This window comes from Lonchura striata, chromosome 2 (genome assembly GCF_050655825.1).
Source record: "Lonchura striata isolate lonStrDom1 chromosome 2, ASM5065582v1, whole genome shotgun sequence".
Classification (NCBI taxonomy): domain Eukaryota; kingdom Metazoa; phylum Chordata; class Aves; order Passeriformes; family Estrildidae; genus Lonchura; species Lonchura striata.
The window spans coordinates 109,556,564-109,578,498 of record NC_140704.1 but is presented as its reverse complement, the minus strand read 5'-3'; the positions used below and the strand labels follow the sequence as shown (position 1 = coordinate 109,578,498).

At 40.8% G+C, this 21,935-nt stretch overlaps 1 protein-coding gene across 1 annotated transcript; it reads left to right on the top strand.

Moving 5' to 3' along the window:
- Nucleotides 1-1,779: 1,779 nt before the first annotated feature.
- On the top strand, nucleotides 1,780-21,607 carry USP14 (ubiquitin specific peptidase 14). Its single transcript, XM_021551580.3, has 16 exons — nucleotides 1,780-1,927; nucleotides 5,030-5,175; nucleotides 5,687-5,719; nucleotides 7,183-7,287; nucleotides 8,950-9,053; nucleotides 11,074-11,132; nucleotides 12,984-13,114; nucleotides 13,419-13,499; nucleotides 14,209-14,288; nucleotides 15,795-15,909; nucleotides 17,232-17,297; nucleotides 17,591-17,683; nucleotides 18,660-18,788; nucleotides 19,841-19,901; nucleotides 20,554-20,661; nucleotides 20,796-21,607. The coding sequence occupies exons 1-16, from the start codon at nucleotides 1,912-1,914 to the stop codon at nucleotides 20,945-20,947; spliced, it is 1,479 nt and encodes a 492-aa protein (XP_021407255.1). The 5' UTR covers nucleotides 1,780-1,911; the 3' UTR covers nucleotides 20,948-21,607.
- Nucleotides 21,608-21,935: the final 328 nt, after the last annotated feature.

Genomic DNA, 21,935 nt, shown 5'->3' with positions numbered 1-21,935 from the left:
GACTGTAGGTATGTCACTTTTGGTATAAAGATCAAAACATTAGACTGGAGATATCCCACATGTAGATTCACAGGCAGACTGCTGGCATCTGTTCTCTCTTGCAGGATCTCACCCTAGAGCTGAATCAAGGCTTTTCTAGACATCTTCTTTCAGCAAGTCCAAGTAACAAAAGTTTCATCACTTTTGCTGGTCAATTTTAACAATTAAATCACTTTAGTAATTGTAAACTTCATTCTAATTCAAAATCCAGGATAATCCAGCAAAATTTCAGCATAACACCCTTTGAAGCTGCTCTGTAAAATGTAATCCTTGCTCCCCCAAACCTCCTTGTCCCATCTAGGAGCCTACACTGGACAATGAAATCAACTTCTGCTCTTCTTCTCCATGACAAACTGAAAAGACAGAAATTTCTAAGACTTTCACCTTAAAGCTTGTGTTCAAACCCTGGATTATTTTTACGGCTCTTTTATATTTCACTCTTCTACTGTTTGGAACTGAAAATCACATCTGGGGAACAGCAAGGAAAAGATCCTGGTTTAGGATATCAGCTCTTTGGCAAAAGTATGTCCAGAAGCACACATGCCAACAACCAGACAGTGGTATAAGCTGTGGCAGAAGCTCCTCACAGCTGCACCAGTAAGCAGCAAAGGAGCGTTGGGTTTCTAGAGGTGGGAGCTAGGAGAGGTCCAAGGAAGGGATGTTCCTCCCTTATCTCATCCTCTCCCTTGTATGTTAAAGCACACATCCGAACACCAAGAGGTTTTGTAGAAGAAGTTTAGATTCAGGTCTCCATGTCTACTGGTTTTAAACCCCAGCTTGGGGTTTATCACACTGAAGGCTCCTGGTTTTCACCATCACGAACATCCTTCAGTGCTCCTTAATTATCACCAAGCCTAAAAAACATTGCTGGTTGATTACTCCTCTCCTCCCAGTAAAGTTCTTCTGTTGATAGTTTTAGGTCATACTTCACCCTTTCCTATAAAACAAACCTTTTTAATCCACAAGAGCGTTTTTTTTTTGTTGTTGTTTTTTTGTTGTTGTTTTTTTCCCTGCCTTCCTTCCCCTGCCTTGTGCAATCACAGCTTTCGGGCAGACCCCTGGCTGTGCAAAAGCCCAGCTCAGCTCCCACAGAACCACGCAGTCACAGAACGGGTCAGGGCTGCCCTAGGGCACTTGGCTCAGGACTGCATCCAGATGGTTCCTGAGTATCTCCGGTCAGGGGGAATCCACACCCTCTCTGGACAATGTTCCAGCACACAGTAACCTGCACAGTAAAGAAGTTCTTCCTTATGCTTAGATGGAACTTCCTATGTATAATTTTCTGCCCACTGCCTCTTGTACTATTGTTGCCACCACCGAGGAGAGCCTGGCTCTATTCCCCCTTTAGATATTTATACACACTGATGAGGCTGAACAGGCCCAGCTCTCAGCCTGTCATGGTGACAGAGACGATCCAGTCCCTTCATCATCGCTGTTGCCTTTCTGCAGACCCGCTCCAGGAGCTCCCAGTCTCTGTTCCACTGGCGATCCCAGAGCAGGACACCCTCTCGCTCCGGCCTCGCGCCCCCACACCGAGGTTCGCTGTCCGCGGCGCCGCCGCCGCCTGCGCCGCACTCTGCAGCCCGCAGCCCCGAGCCCGCGGCGGCGCCCGCAGCAGCACCGGGGCCGCGCCGGGCCCGCTCCGCCGCCGGCCCCGCCCGTTCCGGCGGTGCGCGCGCACCGCTCCCGCCCGCTTCCGCCGAGCGGCCGCGCTTGCAGCGTCATCCCGGGGGCTGGTTTGAATGAGACCCCGAGCGGGGCCGGGACCCGCCGCCAACGCCGCCCGCCCGCGCCCGCCCGCCCCGCCAGCGCCGCGCCCCGCCGCCCTGCGCCCGCCCGCCCCGCGCTGCGCCCGGGCCGCGCCGCTCCGCCATGCCGCTCTTCTCAGGTGAGCGCGGCCCGCGCCCTCCCGCCGGGCCTGCCCGGCAGCGGCGGCGGCGGCGGCGGCGGGAGCGCCTCGCACGTGCGCGCCCGGCCCGGCCCGGCCCGGCCGGCGGCGGCGGCGCCCGGGAGGCGCGGCCCGGGCGCGGAGCGGGGAGGGAGGGAGGGAAGCAGGGAGGCAGTGCCGAAGGGAGGCAGGGAGGCAGTGCCGAAGGGAAGCAGGGAGGCAGTGCTGAAGGGAGGCAGGGAGGCAGTGCCGAAGGGAAGCAGGGAGGCAGTGCTGAAGGGAAGCAGGGAGGCAGTGCTGAAGGGAGGCAGGGAGGCAGTGCTGAAGGGAAGCAGGGAGGCAGTGCCGAAGGGAGGCAGGGAGGCAGTGCTGAAGGGAAGCAGGGAGGCAGTGCTGAAGGGAGGCAGTGCCGAAGGGAGGCAGTGCTGAAGGGAAGCAGGCAGGCAGTGCTGAAGGGAGGCAGGGAGGCAGTGCTGAAGGGAGGCAGTGCTGAAGGGAGGCAGTGCAGAAGGGAGGCAGGGAGGCAGTGCTGAAGGGAGGCAGTGCCGAAGGGAGGCAGTGCCGAAGGGAGGCAGGGAGGCAGGGAGGCAGTGCCGAAGGGAGGCAGTGCTGAAGGGAGGCAGTGCCGAAGGCAGGCAGTGCTGAAGGGAGGCAGTGCCGAAGGGAGGCAGTGCTGAAGGGAGGCAGTGCCGAAGGGAGGCAGGCAGGCAGTGCCGAAGGGAGGCAGTGCTGAAGGGAGGCAGGCAGTGCTGAAGGGAGGCAGTGCTGAAGGGAGGCAGTGCCGAAGGGAGGCAGGGAGGCAGTGCCGAAGGGAGGCAGTGCTGAAGGGAAGCAGGCAGGCAGTGCTGGCCCGGCCCTGCTGGCGGGAGGGCGGGTGCCAATCGCGGGCCGCCGTGCCTCGGCTTGCGCTGGCTTCCTGCTCCGAGAGCAGTGCTGCTGTCCCTCTGGCGAGCCAGAGCTCTGCATCTGCGCCTTCCAGGGGTTTCTGCCTCCGCTCTTGGAAATCTCTTACATGCTGCAGGCTCCGTTGGGTTGGAAAGCCCCAAGTCCAACCTTTGACCAGGCACCACCATCCACATCCAGACCTTTCTTGAGCGCCGCCAGGCATGGTGACTCCACTGCCGCCCTGGGCAGAATATTCCAGTGTCTAATCACCCTTTCTGTGAATAAATTTTTCCTAATGTCTAGCCTAAACCTAAAGTTCAAGCTTTCTTAAATTGTACCTCATCCTGCTGGCCCTTCTTGCTGTAAGAAAAGGTTTCCATGGAAGATTTCAAGACCAAAACCTCCAGTGACACTTCTGGGACTAGTTGATGCCTTGATAATATCTCACAGATTAGGCCTATTTGAGGTCTTCTATTTTTTAGGTTATATGTAGCCTCAGTACACAGCTTGTCCACTATTTTGGCAATGGTTAGGAAACTGGGATCCTTATGTCAGTGTAACTATTTTTCCTGCGCTCCTGATTGACTGATTTCCAAATCTAGTGGAGTCTCCCTTACTGGAGATATTCAGGAATGGTCTGGGCACCATCCTGTGGCTCATGCTCTGGGATGGCTCTGCTCAAGCAGCACGGTTGGATGAGATGACCCTCTGTGGTCCCTTCCAGCCTGACCCATTCTGTGAAGTGTAGGTACTGTGTTTTCTGATCAGCAGGGAAAATACATCTTTCCTTTTTCTTACTTTCCATTGTTTTCAAATTAACGAGTTTCTCTTTTGTTTTGCATAAAGTCTTGGTTGCAGTCTTTGATGAGATGACAGTCATGCTCTTCCATTCTTCCTCTTGAGTGCTGCATTGTCAAAACCGGTGACAATTTAATACAGATTTAATGACTACAAATTAATAATTACTAACTCTAATGCATATTTAGCAGTGGAAGCATGACTGTTCAAAAATTCAAAACTCAAAAGTCTGTGCAGCTGACTTGTTCAATGACTGAGTGGGTTGTCTTCCTGGAAAATGGGAAAAGCCTTGTGATTTGTAGTTCTTAAATATGCAAAATAATAAATGTGTTTTTTAAAAAAGTCAGAACATTGGACAAACAAGAAGATGCTTTCTGTTAGAAATACTGAGAAGTCAGTCATTTGAGTTCCTTGGTAGACTAATTTAGTCTAACTCATTTAGACTTGCTTCTGATTATTCTATGATGTAACGCTTCACAAACATTGCATACATCTGAAATCTGAACCTTTTGGAAGGGTTTTCAAAATTATGACTTCTAAGAGTTTTGTGTTTTGAAAAGGTATGGTTGCTATAACATATTTATGTAAAACCAAAGCACAGGTAGAAGGATGTTGCTTTTCTAAAGTCTGATATTTTGGCTGCTTACTGTGTATCTAGGATATTGCTGCGTGTTGTATTTGACAAATTTTCAGTAAAATCTCAGCTTGCTAAGGAAGCCTTATGTACCTGTGTTAGTTCTTGGAAGTGGTCAAGGATGTGTCACTGTTCCACAGAGGCACACAGCTTATTCCAGGCATTTTTTGTCTGCTCTTGGTCATTACTAACCTCACCGGAGTGAAGTTAACATTCCGTTGTGGCATTCTGCTCCTGTTTATGCTAATGAGCTCATTTACAGCATTGAAGTTTACCCTTTTTTTGACCAAATTTCACTTTGCTTCTTAATTCCTATCCTGCACCTTTACTGGGGTCAATAGCCTTGCTTTTAAAGAACGCTGTATTGTTTTCCTCTGAAAGAGAACGGAAGGGCTATGGATAACTGAGCTGGAATCGCACCTCTGAACTTCCTTCAGAAAGTTCACTTGTTTGCAGCAAGCAGTGCCAAGAGAATGGGAGAGTTAGTTCCAAACTGCTTTTGTGAAGACCTGCTAAAGGGTTTCTCTTTGTTAGACACACTTACTGCTTGCAGAGTTTCTCAGTAATATGTTACTTTAGACTTGTAGGATATTTTTAGGCCTGCTGGAGGTGGTATGTTCTGATGGATGAGGTGCCATATACTAAAGGTGTTCCCTAGCTTCACTACTGACAATTTTAAGAGCCGAAAACAGAATGTTTTGAGACTGTATGAAGTCTTGGCCATCTTGGTAATTGCATTCTTGAGTATTAGGAAATAATCAAGTTTCAAAACATTTTGTCTGCAGTTAATGTGAAATGGGGAAAAGAGAAATTCGATGGCGTGGAGCTGAACACTGACGAACCTCCGATGGTCTTCAAAGCCCAGTTATTTGCACTGACTGGAGTTCAGCCAGCTAGACAGAAGGTTATGGTTAAAGGAGGAACTCTGAAGGTAGAAATCAATTTTTTATATTATGTTTAATTTTGTTATGTGTTAACATGAACAATGATGATGTTTCTGGGTGTTCCTCCAGAAGATCTTTGGCTGTATGTGTTGAACTGACTGCACTTCTTTACTAATTTATACAAAACACAGCTTGGTAGGAGATTTTTTTGTTACTTTTTAATGTTCAGAATCTGAACGTAAGTTTTTTCTCTCTAGCTTGTTTAAGAGAAGTTTCTTGGGTGCTTCTCTGCTGGAGACTTGCTGGTGTAATGAGACATAGGCAATTTTGCTGCAAAAAGTTGTTTACATTTAGGCAGTGTTGAACAACACATGAGGAACCTTATTGCAAACACAACTTGGCTGCTTTTCATTTTAGTCAGACGAGACTTGATAACATGTAAATTGTTAATATTGTGTAACCTTGGATGAAACACAATTGTATATTTAGAAATGTGATTAATATTAATGAAAATACTTGCTACAAGATAATTAACTTGTCTTTTATTTTGTTTCACAGGATGATGACTGGGGAAACCTAAAAATAAAGAATGTAAGTTCTGAGCAGTAACTAAATTTCGCTATTCTCATTTTTTATTTTGGCATTTAAAGAAAGACAATGAAAGTGCTTGCTGTTTCTGTTTGAATGAGCAGTGCTATCTCAAGAAAATTATACCTTAATGAAAAGTAATTTTATAGATGTCACATGTAAGCATGGTTAGAAAGGTCTCACCATTGATTTATAAAAAAACTTTTTTTGTTTGCATCAATAGGGAAATCATGCCATTTTTTCTGGAGTACTTGGGTGTATATATTTATTTATTCTGTACAAGAAATGTTCTGGGTCAGAGTAGTACTGACTTATCTTGACCATAAAAATAAGTGATGTTATTTAGAGAGGGCAGTGAACATGGGTACTGTCAGCAGACCCTTGTCCTTGCACATCCCCAGCATGGACAAATGTGTGGGTGATGCTGAAGTTACACTTCTGCTTATGTCCTGTTTTTACCAACCTGCTGAAATGTGCTCTCCTGTGTTTAATAGCTGCTGGTTTTAAGCAAAGCCATTAGTAATGGTAATTCATACCTTTGCCTGGTTCAAAAAGAAAACAGAAAACGTTTGTGTTTGTGTTGCTTCCCTGTATAATATTGCATCAGGGAATACCACAGGTTTTTGTTGGGGTTTCTTTGTGTAATTTTTGTTACTGTACATCTCTTGTAACATCTTGTAACAGCTTTACGCCAGTTCTTCACTGGGCAGATTGAGTTAGGTAGCATTGCTACCCTTGTAACTACTTCGCAGGCATCTGTTAGCAGCCTGTAGCTGCAGCTATTGTAGCAGAGTTACTCAGCAAAAACCACAGTGCATAATATTCTTGTCTTTTTCTGCATGTGGTTGTGCTAATAGCTGCTTTTATTCATTTTAATAATGTTATGTACAAGTTCTAGGGATTTATTTACACTGTCAAAGCAGTTTCTCTTCATTCTTTTGTTCATCCTTTTCCTTAGCACTGTATGTTTCAAGACTCCAGATAGTAATTTTCTCCTCCTTTGACACATCTTATTGTGTAGATGTGCTTCTGTTGAATGCTAAAAGACTTCTTTTCATACTATGCTAGTTCAGCAAGCATGGAAATCTGATTGCCTTTTTTTTTTTTATCCCTTAAATGTTAGTCTCATATCTAAACTGATGTGGTAGTTTCAGTTATTTTTCACTTTTCAACTGGTTTAACCCAGGACTTGCCAGGCAAGCTCACTAGCCTCACCAGATGCTTCAGTGGAAACAAACAGCATGGATACTACTGTGTAGTTGTTCTCAGTAGGTACTTCCTAGATAAGAGGAATTGAGGTATGCCCTAAAGTCACAGGAGTGCAGTGTTAGTTCTGTTAAACTAAGAGATAAATAAATAAATAGTGTTTATTTTTGGGGAAATAGCTGAAGTATGTTAAGAGCTCAAGGGTTTGAGTGGGAATAACTGTCTTTAGATGTTCATTGCTGTTTTTACTGTGTTTCAAGGGGATGACCTTACTAATGATGGGTTCCGCCGATGCGCTTCCAGAAGAGCCGATTGCTCGTCCCATCTTTGTGGAGGACATGACAGAGGAGCAGTTGGCTTCGGCTGTAAGCATGTTTCCAACTTCAGTTTCTTGTAAACCTTCGAGTAATGGCAAGTTTTTAAATCCTTGCACTTGCTTAGAAGTGGGTTTTGAAACTGTAGTGTGTGTTTAGCATCTTCAAATTTACAAATTTGAAAACACAAATTTACATAAATGGCTGAACTGGGAGCAGTAAAAAGACGTCTGGGATTTAATTTAAAAGTCATACAATTAGTGCCGTTTTTCCTTTGAGCAGGCAGCTTAGTAGATTTTATAAAAGTAGCACTGCTGATGTTTTCAAAGATGAAGTTGTATTGCCCTTGCTGCATCAGTGTTCTGTACTTTTCCTAAACAAGGCCTCTTAGATATGCAAGATTATTTCTTGCCTCTTTCATATCTGTGGAGGAGAGACTAGAGTTTGTTTTAGGGTGGGGTGTAACTGGGGTTTTGTTTGTCCATGTTACTTGTTTTAGGTCAACTTTGTGAAAAATGAAAATAGGTTTGACGCATATGTCACAGACTTTACTTTGAGGAAGTAAAGTCTGAAAGAACATAATTAATTTATTATTTTCTTAATGAAGTAACTCCTGAATTTCCTTTTTAACAACTTGAAAGGCTTAATTTTTTCACCAGTCATTTGTACTGCAAGCTTTTATCATCCTTAACAGTTGCATGATTGTTGTCAACTGTGTGTGCAGAACAGAAATACTTTTATGCATGTCTGTATTAAAAAGGCTCTGTAGTTCAGCACTGGGCCTGTGCTTCAGGATTTAGTGCTTTCCAGGCCACTTGCAGGGGAAGGGTATGTATGGATTTTTGAGTAATCCCATACACAGACATTGAGATAAATGAGAGGCAAGCAAGGAGGTGATTTCACTGTCAGATAACATTTCTAAAGAGTTGGTCACATAGCAATTTTGTTGTGCATCAAAATTCAATAGTTTGCAGTGCATGTATTCACTTGTGAGATATACTGAATGAATTTTCTCTTCCTAAAATAATCTACTGATATTGGTATGCAGTACTACTTCAGTTTCATTAAACTATATGTTTTTCCCTGACAAATACCTAAGTATTCGGGATTAAAGAAAAGAAAGAAAAATTCTATTATGTGGGGATTTATAGTTATTTCTGACACTGGTTAGCTTACTATTAGTTGGCCTTCACACTGGTCAAAACTTCAGAAATTCACAAGTTGTCTGAAAAGATCAAGTAAGTAATCTGTTGCAAATTTCTGGAGAGGAGTTTAAACAATGCTTTTGTTTCCAGCTATGAACTCCATCATCTTCAGAGTTTTACTGAAAACCGATTTTAATTAAAACATCAGTGTTTTGTACAAATGTATTCATGTGGAAATTTCACGGAAATAGAATTTTAAGGTCAAAACTGGAATGAGATTATAGTTGAACTTTCTGAATGACTGCATGCTTGAGGAATATGTTAATTAAACTAAACATGCACAGAAAAACCCCCAAAGCATTCCTTAATGTTCCCTAAAAGTATCAAATGGTGTAATGATAAATATAATCATAAAGTGGATCTGGAAACCTCATAAAGTTTGATGGAATATTCCAGGTTTTACGCATAATTCATGTGCTTAGAAGTTGCTGTCGTATTATAGTGTTTGTACAAAAATGGTTGCCACTTCTCTCTGACCTTCAAGTACCCTGGTGATTTTTTTTGGTAGATGGAATTGCCATGTGGATTGACAAACCTTGGCAACACTTGCTACATGAATGCTACGGTTCAGTGTATCCGCTCAGTGCCAGAAGTGAAAGAGGCCCTTAAAAGGTAGGACAAAAATAGCGTGACTAAAATGTTTCCTTTAGTTTATGAAGAAGATATTTTGCAGAATGGTCATCTTAATACTGGTATGGATTATCATAACAATCTAGTACTCTTTAGGTCTATTCATGATTAACAGAATGATTAATTAAAGTTTATCCTATGGCTGTGTTAGTCTGTACTTTAATAAAGAAATTAAGGCTTTGTGTTTCTTGGAAGTGGCTTTTAGTAGAGAGAATGTGTTTTGCTTAGCTAGAAAGCAGTTCCTATGAAGACCAGTTTAAAATTCAAAAATAAGCTACTGAACTCTTAACCTTGTTTTTTTGCTGTTAGTTTTTACGGTCCTGTTCTGCATAAAAGAATCATATAGGAGACCTGTTCCTTTGAGGAATATTTCCTGCAATGGCTTTATTGCACAGTATTTTCAGCTGTGAAATTCTGACATTTGCTACTTGGAGGTACAGGAGGGAGTTCTAAGACATGCCTTCATGGAATTTTGTTTTGTTTGCTAATCTGTTCTGATTGTAGGGTAACTTTTCTGATTTTTGTTTGCTTGGTTTTGTTATTTTAGAATGAAATGTGAAAATGGTCAATTTTTTTTGTGGGTTTTTTTTTTTTTTTTTTGTAAGGAATAGACAAGAAACTTGAAAGTTATGACTATTGAAGGAAAAAAGAATACCTTCAAATGTGGCCTGAATTTATCTTCCAGATGAATTCAGAGATGAGAAAACAATGAGTATTTTTAAAAAGTGAGAATTGGGTATTACGGCCATCTTAGGGTTAATTTAGTTCCTTTAAAATACACTGATTTTTGATTCGATGGTGCCCAGCTGGATATTCTGTATTAGTGTAATAATTTGTTATTTAAGTAGTTATAAACAGTCTTTCATTCTGTTAGCAGGTGAACCTTAATTATTAAGTACTGATAACCATGCATGAAGTACAGAAATTTGGTGTCAGGGTTTTTATTGACGATCAGTGTTATCATTTTTTGGAAAGTGTTTATTTCCATGTGAAAGACTCTTGAGTTACAGCACTAAATCAGAATATTTGACAAATTTAACATACCAAAAAGCAAAATGTAGCCCGTGAAACTGGCAGATTGCAATACAAAATGTGGCCGTATTGTCAGTGGGAATTCAGATTCACACTTGGTTTCAAGCTCTGTTTTTCCCTGGAAATTTAGCCTTTTTTTGGTCTTCCCTGCTTGGTGGCAGCATGGAAGGCTATGGAGTGCATGGCAGTGGGAGAGGTGTGACAGGACTCACTTGGGAAAGCTGTTACAGCTTCTTTCCTCACAGCCTGCTCTGCAGATCTCTCCAAGGAATTCCTCCCTGTTCTGTAGTGTGTCAGGGGACAGTTTCCTGATTGTCATCCAGCAGTGGTCAGCATTTCAAAAGTTCAGTTGGAGAATAGAGAATGTGTGAGACCCTCCTTTTGCTTGAAGGCTTTGGGGAGTCCATCTGTTCTTCATCCAGCTGCTAAATTAGGAATTAAATTTTCAATTTAAATTAGGAATTAAATTTTCAGCGCAGGAAATACTTCCCCAAGAAAACATCTCACCTCTCACTGTTTTGCTTCTGCTGTGGAGGGAAGGAGCAAGCCTGCCCTCCATCCCTGTGCATTTTATCTGCCATCTATCCTTAAAGGTGTTTTTTTCCCCCATGTATCTTGAGAAGTCCTGGTAAATGTTTCAGAAATGGGGTAGCTTTTGTTCAGACTTTTTCAGTTTCTTTAAAAATAAAACTAGTCTTTGGAAGCAAAAGGATTAGGGAAGCAGCAGTGATGTAGCCAGACTTCTTGGTCTGCCTTTACTTACTGTCTGGAAAATGCCAGTTTTCCTTTGTTTCCCTGTTTGCAAAATAGCTGAAACTTTGAGGTAAATGTGAGTGAATCTTATGTTTGGTTACTTCTGGCTTGGTGATAGATTTCCTTTAAATGAATCCAGTTGCTGCCTGCTTCAAAAATGTGACTGTCCTTCCTGTTTGTGTTTAATTGCATGCGAATTATTTTTCTTCCCTTTTAGGTATGGTGGTGCCTTAAGAGCTTCAGGAGAAATGGCCTCTGCTCAATACATTACTGCAGGTTGGTGTTTAGAGTAGAAAACAGGGGTTTAGACAAGTGTGTGAGTTCCTGCTAACTGCAGATGAAATCTGTGGTTAAAACTCTGTGTATTGTTCTTTAGTGCATATGCCTTAGGAATGTCAGACCTGCTGGCACTGGAGGACTCCTATTGACTTTAAAGGTTATTCTGCCCCTGCTTGCAAGGTGTTTATCTCTGCACATTATCGGGCTGCAGGCTAGGGAAGAGATACTTCAGTGTGATGATCTAGGCTTAGATAGAAACAGTATGTATCTCTTAAAGGTTTTACATTGTAGGCATGAAGTAATTGGAACTTCCTAAAGCAAATTCCATCGATCCAGCTGTTGATCACTTTGTTAAAAAATACTTACATTCATTGTTTCATGTAGTGGTAGACTAAAACCATACTCCTGGGATATGTGTTTCATTGGTGTTTTTTAATACTATTTATTGGCTGAGCATTATTGTTAGGATGGAAACTGATGCTTTATCAGTGGTCTTAGCCTTTGCCCTAAAGATCCAGATTTCATAACTGGAATGGAAAGGAGAGTCTTCAAAACAGAAATTACTCTTTGTTGTGGTGGTCTGGGTGCTCACACAGTGGGAGCTCACGGTGGCCCCATATCTTCAAGCTCTAACTAGAGTTCTAGTTAGACCCCTTACATTTGAACAAGGGTACTACTTGTCCGCTTTTTCTTTTTTTACTCTATTTCATTGCCCCACTAAGATGCTGGGCCAGGACACTGGGATTTCTACCAGTCCATTTAAGGAAAAACAAAACAATATAAGGAAGGAAAGGTCCAGTTTGTGGGTATGCCTGCTGATCGAATTTTGGGGTGGTAAGTTCAATGGTTACTCTATACAGCCATGCCTGCCCCTCCCCTTTTCACCGCCTTTACTTTGTGTCCCTTGTTTTCTTTTTAAGGTGACAGCTCTGCTTCTTAGGAAATTTAATAGTTTTAAGTAATTTGTAGATAATTCTTGGGTGCTGAGCTGTTCAGGAACTCCTGCATGACACTTATGGCATTTTTTTTAATTGCTGTGTCATATCAGTTGCACCTCTTATCAAGGTCAGTGAAGACATTTCTGAAAGAGGAAGCAACTGACCTTGGTTCCCTGTAATCTTGCCTATATTCAGTAACATTCCTCGAGAGAACAATTCATTAGTCTCTTCACTTGTAAATTAGTGACCATGCAGATTGTTGCCTACCTCACAGGATTGTTGTGAGGATAACAGGTGCCTTTGAAGTGATCTGTGGATTTAAAATGCTGTAACTTGGGTAGATAAGATATATGCTAGAGTGTGGAACAAAAAAGAAAGCCATGTGTGTTGTCATGCAGTCAGTATCATTCATCAGATTTCACATAGTTATGAGATCTCTGCACATATGCATACCTATACTTGTTTTCCTGGGTCTTGAGCATGGGTAATTCCTAGATATTTTATTAATTTTTTTTTCCTAGTAGCTGGTGAAACTTATGTTGCTCTAGAGGATAGATTGTGAATGCCTTCTGGTTTCTCTTGTGAAAACGTTGTTCCTCAGATGTGTTCCAAATGAAATCTTAATTGCTCAAAATTTTTTTCCTCCTGTTAGCAGCCAGGAAAGACAAGGCAATATGTGTCAAATTCTCAGAATTGCCATCTTTTTGCTTTCAAAGTCGTGTTCACAAAGGAGATCATAGGTGCACCTGTTATGCCACCTGGAAAATTTGGTCCTGCTTTGGAAAGATCAAATTGGACACTGTTAAATGATCATTCTTTAAATGTTGCTGCTGTTTTATTGTTCTTTTTACGCTTCCTGCCATGTTTGAATTGTTTTTTCGCTTCTCAAAGCATTCACTTTTTCTTCAAGCTCTTAGAGACTTGTTTGATTCCATGGATAAAACTTCCTCCAGTATCCCACCTATCATTCTCCTGCAGTTTTTACATATGGCCTTCCCACAGTTTGCAGAGAAAGGTGATCAAGGCCAGTACCTTCAACAGGTAAAGACCAATTATTAGCTTATTGTTTCAAATTCTATAGTATGTTGGAAGTTGAGAACAACAGCATTTTAAGACTTTTCTTCTCCTGTGAAAATAATTACTCCCAGTAAAGTGGTCTGGTTTTTCTGTTGAAAAGTTGTATAGAAGTTGAATGTAGTATCAAGTGCTAGTTTTGAGAATGTGTGGTGGAATTGGGAGAAATTCTTAGTTAAGTAATATTCATGTTTGGCTTTATAATTGATGGGTTTAATGTTACTAAATCATCATGCTTGTAGTCAGATTTAATGTTGTGTTCCCTTCCTAGGATGCCAATGAGTGCTGGGTGCAGATGATGAGGGTACTACAGCAGAAGCTGGAAGGCATAGAAGGTGATACAATCATGGAGGTAATTGTAGTCTTACTCTAACCAGGATAAGGATTTGTAGTATTTCACATAAGTTTTATTAAGTATCCTCTGCTTGTGAGTTTTTTAACGTGTCTCGAATAGTGAAATTGCTTTTTGATGTCTCTGATCAGCATAATGCTACTACCATGGTCCTGTCACTGAGTGTGCTAAAGGAAACCCTTCCCTTTGGGCTTTGTAAGGCAGTGTTGCACCAAGCTTGTGGTGACAGCCTCTCATGTATGTGGCAGCTAGCCTTGATAACCTGTGAATTCAGCACATAAGAACTTTTGAATGCTGCAATTTTAACTTGAACTGTTAACCTGATACAAGAAATTACTGAAAATTTTTCCTGAGATTTTACCAGAACAGCTTTCTCTTTTCTCTATAAGCTGTTTTCTGGAGAGTCATGGCAGAGCCTTGGAAGACTATCCTGAAACTTAAGATAGATTTAAGCTGGGGGCCAGGGATTTATGAATTTTTGATCTTGCTTGTTAATGGGTTTCAGGTTGGTTTTAACAGCATGTTATAAGCATATTTGTTTTGAAACTTATATGCTGTGTAAGAAGATTGGCTGACTAGGAGAAAATGCACCTATAGAAAGATGAATGAATAGGCTTTAAAGAATTTAAATAAATGGGGTTTTGTCTTGTAGAGAAGACTGTATTTACATTCTGTTTAAAGTTACATCATAAGAGATTTTGTTTTACAGACAGACTCTGGAGCTACAGCAGCATCCTCTAAAAAGAAGAGTTTAATTGACCAATTCTTCAGCATTGAATTTGAAACAGCGTATCCTAAAGACTAAGGCAAGACATAAACAATGATGATTTCACACTTCAGCAGCTGGGTTCAGGGAGGATGAAAAGCATTTTTCAGGAGAGTATGGAAAATGAAGGTGTAGATTGGGGAATGGGGTCATGGTGTTGTGCAGGAGTACACAGAACTTAACTTCAAGATAGGATATGCTTTGAGAGACAGGTTGATGTGGGGAGAAAAAATGGTAATGGAAATCTACAGGAAAAAAAACCCTTGTTGAATTTCAATAGCACATTTCCTCCCCAGAGAAGATGGTACTTACCATCTTCAAGGATGCTGACATGCTTTATCCAACTAAAAGTAATTGTTGTCCTAAACAGGCTTTTTCAGCTTGTAAGGGTGTGTTGCTGACATACCTGGTGTACTAAAGATGCACAAAAGGTAGCTTGATTGATTTCTTAAGAAATAAATTCGGTGTCTACAGTTGTATGAGTAAGAAACAAAAGCAGCTGACAACTTTCTAGTGGGTTCTTTATAGCAAAAAAAAAGAGGATATGACCACATGGGGCACATCTCATGGCAATTATTGCTCTTTTCCCATTTCTCCACCCCAAAATCTTGGCTGTCGTCAAACTGAGCACCACTTTTAGAAAGAATTATACACTGCACTGTCTGAAATAAGGAAACACCCCCTTAGATGAGATACTGTATCTCATAGCTTGGTAGTAATCAGGAATACCTTTTTTAAAGTAAGAATTTTGCATCTGTCCCTCTACTGTGATGTTTGTTGTCCTTAAAATAGTTAGGAGTCTTGGAATGTGTAGTTAAGAGGAATGATGCATAGGCCAGTATCAGCAAGAAGACTTGTTAGAAGAATTGCAGGCTTTCAAAGTGTGATTACAGCAGCACTTTTTTAATAGCTGCAGTCAGAAAAATACCTGGTTGGAAGGAGATGGATGAGAGAAAAGCATTGGGCTAGAAGTATGAAAAGAGGAGAGGACAGACAGAACAATTAAAAGGAATGTGTAGAAAATAATGAAGGAATAAATTTTATTTCACTGAAGAGGACAGATACAAGGCAGAGAAAGGAGGCTCTGCAGGTGGAAAGAAACCGGAAGTCTGGCCAGCAGCAGCAGCAGCAGTAGAACTTTATTAATCATAAGCAACAATGGAGTGTAATGTTGCAGGAGGGCTTTGTAACTGGCTGTTGGCAGCCACTTAATGTGTTGTGTGTCCTGGGGGTTGGGTGGTGATGGGGGAGAAGAAAGAAAAAGCAGGACTCAGCTTAAATGGTCATCAAAGACTTATTTTAATTTTTTTGGTGTGCAGTCTGCCCCTGCTTCCCCTTGTCCTTAGCCACGAAGGAACAGATTGGTCTGAAGGAAGGGCTCCTTCAAATCTTTTTTGTACTATGAGAAGTAAAAGTACTGTCTACACAAGCACAGAATTACCTGAATTGCTGTGCTGCTTGGCATGTTCTTCTCACTAGAGCAGTAGTTCAGCTCTTGGTGCATGATGGTTTTCCTTAATTTTGTGAAGCATGAAATGTACAGAAGCCGAAGAAGAAGAAGTAACTAAAGGAAAGGAGAATCTCCTTCAGCTTAGCTGCTTTATCAATCAAGAAGTGAAATACCTGTTTACAGGACTAAAGTTGGTAAGCTATTGCAACTTTTATTGAATTGAAATTCTAAATGGCCTGCGTATTTTTCAGTTGAAATTCTAGGTGACCTAAATGGACTTAATTCTAAATGTATTTCATCTGTGACTTGGAATTGACATCTGCTGTCCAAGTCTTACAAAGTTTCAGGAATATTTTTGGTGTTCATTGAGAAGATGGCTGTGAGAGGGAATTGCATATTAATGTCTAACAGACTTCAGCAGAGCATTATCTTGACCCTGACATGGTCAGGGTCAAGGGTTACCCTATGCAGGTAACCAAGTGCAAGGCAGTTTGCTACTTGTTTCTTCAGCTGGGTTTCACTCCAGACTGCGCAGTATCATGATTTATGCAGCAGTCAGTTCCCAAAAGGTCCAAAAGTCAACTTGATAGTAGCATTTTGGTTCCCCCCAGATGATGTAACAATGAAATTTGATTTTTCAGATTTTGAAGGGGGCGTATTTTCCATCAGACAACATAATTCTCAAAGTTTTTTTTAAGTAGAACCCCTTAAGGTAGTCTGTGCTTTATTTGTATGTATATATTTTGAAATTGTAAGGGCCTTTGGGGAATCTGAAGTAGAAAGGAGAAGAGGAGCTACTGCAAAACCTTTGTATTAACTGTGTAAGACTAGGGCAGTGATCTGGTTTGTACAGGACTAAAACCAAGTTGTATGATTCTCAGATAATCTTTGTATCTTTTTGTCTTTTTCTTTTCCTAACAGAATTTAGAAGGAAAAGTAGGATAAAATAGCTAATGCTCACAAATGAAAAAAAATATAAAAAAAGAAACTTCACTTTCAGGCCAAAAAAAATCTACAATTTTTATGTTAGATTGCCTGGAGCAAGAGAATTGCAACACTAAGAACCAAGCTAGTTTTTTTAGGAGACACCAGCTGTCAATTTAGATGCAGCTCTGGCTGCTTGAGACTAAGAACTGAGAAATGTGCAAATATTCTTCCCACAGGAAACTTCCTATTTTCTTCAGTTGTGTTCCAAACATGATATGATACATTTATAACCAAGTCCAGATACAATTAACAATAAAATCCAATTGTGAATTCTACTCCTGTGGAGCAAAATTTTCTGCAGAGAGAAACTCAGTGTTGTCAGGGTTCAGGAATGAGCCTGGAGCTGAAGGAATGAATGGGCATGGTCCTTTCTGCCAAGGAATTTCAAAATCTTATGTGTTGTAATGGCTGACAGCAACAGAAGAGACTGGCAGAACAAGATTTAGTTTATGCTTTGTTTACCCCTGTTGTGCTTTTCTCTAAGCTGTGTTTTATGATGAACATGTGTTACTTCTTCTTCTTGTAACAGCGTCTTCAGGAGGAAATTACCAAACTCTCTCCAACGCTGCAGAGAAATGCACTCTATATCAAATCTGTGAGTGGTACTTTTGTTGCTCTTTATAATTCTTTTAATTGTCAGTTTTCTGTTCCAAACTGCAAAGTTACTGCTGCAGCACCATGTGATTTATGTTTATAAAGCATCTCAGTATCCACTACCAAGAAATTTAAGATAGAGCTTCAAAAAAGGAGACCTTGTTTTATTCCCGTGGGTTTGTGTGCAAATACATTCCCAGAATAGACAGTAATTTAGGATGACTGGTGTTTAAGGTAAAAAAGATCTGTGAATATTTAAAGTAATAGCTTTTTCTAATTTGTTTTTTTTTATAGTCCAAAATTAGTCGCTTGCCAGCGTACCTGACTATTCAGATGGTTAGATTTTTTTACAAAGAGAAAGAATCTGTGAATGCAAAAGTTCTTAAGGTAAGTTTTCTGCATATTAAAGTTTAATTCCTCCTTATGTTTTCTCTGAGTTTTTATTAAAGGTAGACAATGAGGACTTGAAGACTAACTAAACTGTTTGCCTTTAAATTGCATTTTAAAACATTGAGTGCAGTTTCTTTACTCAAGTACAAAGTAGTTTTGTTCCCAGTTGTGATGATGTGTGACAAACTACACTACCCAAAATAGACTGAGGAAGGAGGTGAGGGGCAGAAGTGAGTTTGTCCCAGTACGGCTAATATTACAGGATGACAATAAACAAGATTTTTTTGGTCTTTTCTCACTAGTGGTTCTGAGAAGAATGTGGAGAGGGCCATGCTTTTGAACGTTGAACAGTGTTGTAATGTTGATGGGAGATGTTTATGCTGTCTGACGCTTCCTGTATTAGTTATTTTAATTGTCTGGCTTTCTGATGGACAAATGCAGGAACCAGCTGCAAACAGCTGAATGTTCTGGTTTTGTTTTCTGTGGGCTGTGGCCGACAGACCACGTAAGCTGCCTGAGGAGCATCATGATAGATGCTTCTTCCTTACAAGAGGAGGAAGAGAAGCCTAGATGGAAGGTACATTAACTATTTCAGAACATAGTTTAGATAGCACAAATTAACATTTTTGCCAGGGTACAGTAATTCAACTTGCCTGCCTCTTTTTTCTTTTCCTTTAGGCCTGTAGAGGCATTTCTGTAGTGTGAAAGTATGACAGCTAACAATAAAGAATTTTATTTATTATTAGTCTGTGCTGAATGTAATAATTTATAGTGGTTTACACTGAATTAGACATTCTTCTGTGAAAGCATTATAGCTCTTTTGGTAAGTACTGTCACCAGAATCCCAGTAGGAAAGGTTGCCATAAATTTGAAGAGGGTTGCATTTAATTTGATTGTGTTGTCTTCCCATGGGCGAATGCTTTAATGTGGAGTACCAAATCATGCTAATAAATCTTTGTTTTTCACTTCCTAGGATGTCAAATTTCCTCTTATGTTGGATGTGTATGAGCTGTGTACGCCAGACCTACAGGAAAAAATGGTTTCTTATCGATCAAAATTCAAAGATCTAGAAGACAAAAAAGTAAATCAACAGCCAAAGAACGTAAGTCTCCTGACACTTCCACTAATTCATACAGCTGAAGTTGGGGTACTAATAAGGACTAGAGAAAACCTCAATATATTATTTTCTTACATAGCAAACTCCTTGGTATTGAGCTTTAGATCTTTTATCCTGTATTATCATGTAATACAGTATCTGCTTTGGTGTGTTTGCTTGATGAGAAACATTAAATGCTGTAGTCAGACAGCATGTGTTAATATATTACAGTGTAGTGCTTCTGTTTACCAGTGCTATGCGTAAAGGTTTTCTTTAAGTTACACAAAAATGTTGTTTTCAAATATTACTGTTCGCTGGCTGCTCCCTTATTCAGTGAAGTGTAGGAAGTTGTTCCCTGCTCAGCAGCTGGAAAGGGTTGTACAAGGAACTGCTATGTGCCTGACTGGTAAAAATTAGAGTGCATGTACTAGTGAGCTTAAAGTCAGCACTGTAAAAACTTGGAAAATGGTTTCATGTCTTATCCTGTCTACATAATTCTAAGACTGACTTCCCCGTCTTTAATGAAGACAAAAGTAAATGAGCTAAAATTGTTGTGTTTTAGACATTTTTTTAAAGTTTGCTGGTATTTTTCCTGATCTAACTCCTGATAAATTCTTTTAAACATTTGGATAAGGCTTGCATCCCCTCTTACACAGATGGGAGCAAGGAAAGAGTGCTATTTTTGAACAGAATGCATTGGCACCCAGAGTCTGTCTCTGGTATTTTCTTATTGCCGCTTCTGCTGCTAACAAGCCCCCACCAAGGAACAAATCTGCAATTGCAGAATTGTTTCATAAACAAACACATAAATCTCGTGGGTGAACACTGCAGGCAGTATGTGCTACAATGGTTATGTATTTGCTTTAAAACTGGTCTTCAGATGAGGCTTTTGTATGTCCACCTAAAAAATAGAGTAATTAACTTCTTTCAAGTTGAACAAAACTGTTTAGATTTAAAAATGTACTTAAATTAATGGAAACTTGGGATTTGATGTGATTGTGCTAGAGCTTTTATTAAACTGTTCCACATTAATTCAATTTACTCTTTTTTTTTTTTAGTCTAGTAAAAGTGATGGTGCACAGAAAGAAGTTAAATACGAACCATTTTCTTTTCCTGATGGTAAGTACAGGGAAGCAAATCTACTTTAAAGTAACTTTCTATTTACTTGTGTTTAAGCATACCTGATGGTAGGACTACTCTGAGAACCCTGTCTCTTTAATGCTTTTGAAAATTTATCTTCAAAGACTAACAGGAAGATTTGGATAAACCAAAACATTGAGATAGTGAAAGGCATAATTGCCATCCATCTGACAAGCTGGTGATAATAGAAGACAGACACATCAAAAGACATCTGCATGTAATGTGCAGTTGTTTTCCACACTGCCTTGTCAGTGTGTGGTAGAAGCCTGAAATCAAAACAAAAACTTAAACTGGACTTTTGAAAGTGCTGTGGTGGTGCTGGTGTTGCCCAAGTTGTGGGGAGGCTTGGAGCCTGAAGGCCCAAAGCACTCACCCTGTGCATTACATCCGTGATTCTCTTATGGGTACATATTTGTTCCATAAGAATGCACAACATCTTCAGTTTCCTGAGACTCTCCTGGCTGAGAGCTGCTGCTTTTAGTTCACAGTGGTTTTGTACCGTGCTGTAGCTGGGGTTTTGCACACACCTATGGTGCTGTAGCCTGGCTGATGCATCTTTGGTCTGTTAACTGTTAATGTATACTGCAGCTGTTCAAGTAGGACTCAAGTTTACTTCTTCTTTCCCCTTCAGATATTGGTTCTAACAACTGCGGCTATTATGACCTGCAGGCAGTGCTAACTCATCAAGGCAGATCAAGTTCCTCTGGGCATTATGTGTCTTGGGTTAAAAGGAAACAAGGTAAAAAAAACCAAAAACCAACAAATTGCAACCCTGTTAACCATTCCTCACAGCTCCTTTCAGCAAAGGGGCTGTTAAGCAAGATTAGATTTTATGCACCTAAGTTACAGATGATCCTCTTGTTTTCCTTGCAGATGAATGGATTAAATTTGATGATGACAAAGTCAGCATTGTTACACCTGAAGACATTTTGAGGTTATCTGGGGGTGGAGACTGGCATATAGCTTATGTTCTACTCTATGGGCCTCGCAGAATTGAAGTCGTTGAAGAAGCAGCTGAACAATAGTCTTCCGTTTTAGCCATTCTGCCTAGGTGTGAAATAAATGTTGATTACTGATCACTTCTTTAACCCCAGAGCTTTAGCAAGTGGATAAATAATTTGTTCAAACCTTCTCATGTGCAGAGGGATATTGTTTTAAAACTGATCCATGTACCAATTAGTCACTATGGGACTGGACTGCCCACTGTGGTGGTGACAATACTTAAAATAGCTTTAATGTCTTGCAGAAGATAATTTTTTTTTAATAAGCTCTCCTCCTTCTTCTCTAATGTCATCAAGTATTTATTACACACCTACTCTCACATTTGTTACTCTTGCATGGTTTAAACCACAGTTCAGTAGCTGTCCATCCTTTGCCTTACCTGGCAGTTCTGTTGGGAAGGTAGAAGAGAAACCGTTGCCTTGTTGTGTAACTCAGTGCTGCTGCCTGTAGCCAACAGCTGTGGCTACAATCAAGTATTTGTCCAGCCTGACCTGCTGATTCAGTCTGTTCTGTTGCTGGCATCTCATGATTTTGGAATAAATTGTGATCAACAATGTGTCTCCATTAAAAACAGCTCCTGTCCTGGTACTGTAGTCAGTATGCATTTGTTTTCACTTCTTGGGCCACCCTGATGAATGTCTCAAAGCAGTCATGGAATAAAGTCACTTTTTTTTTAAGCTGTAGGGATGTGTCTCCTCTCCTGTTACTCATTACTCAGTAGCTAAGTCCAGTGTGGTGGCTGCAAAACTGGGCTTTGCTTACTTACAGGACCATCTGCAGTAATTGGATGTGTGTGACTGCTGTAAAAAATGTCTTTCAGCGCTGGCTAAGCCTAAAAAGCACTATCAAGGTCATCAGCCCCCTCACCCCTCAGTGTACAGGTTCCCTGTGTTGATGTGTCCCAGTGCCTTCTGGAAGATCTGGTCCATGATCATACAAAATACTTTCACTTCTGTTAGCAGGGTGATGAGTTTGCCTGTGCCTCACGTGGTCAGAAAGGGTCCTTGTTTT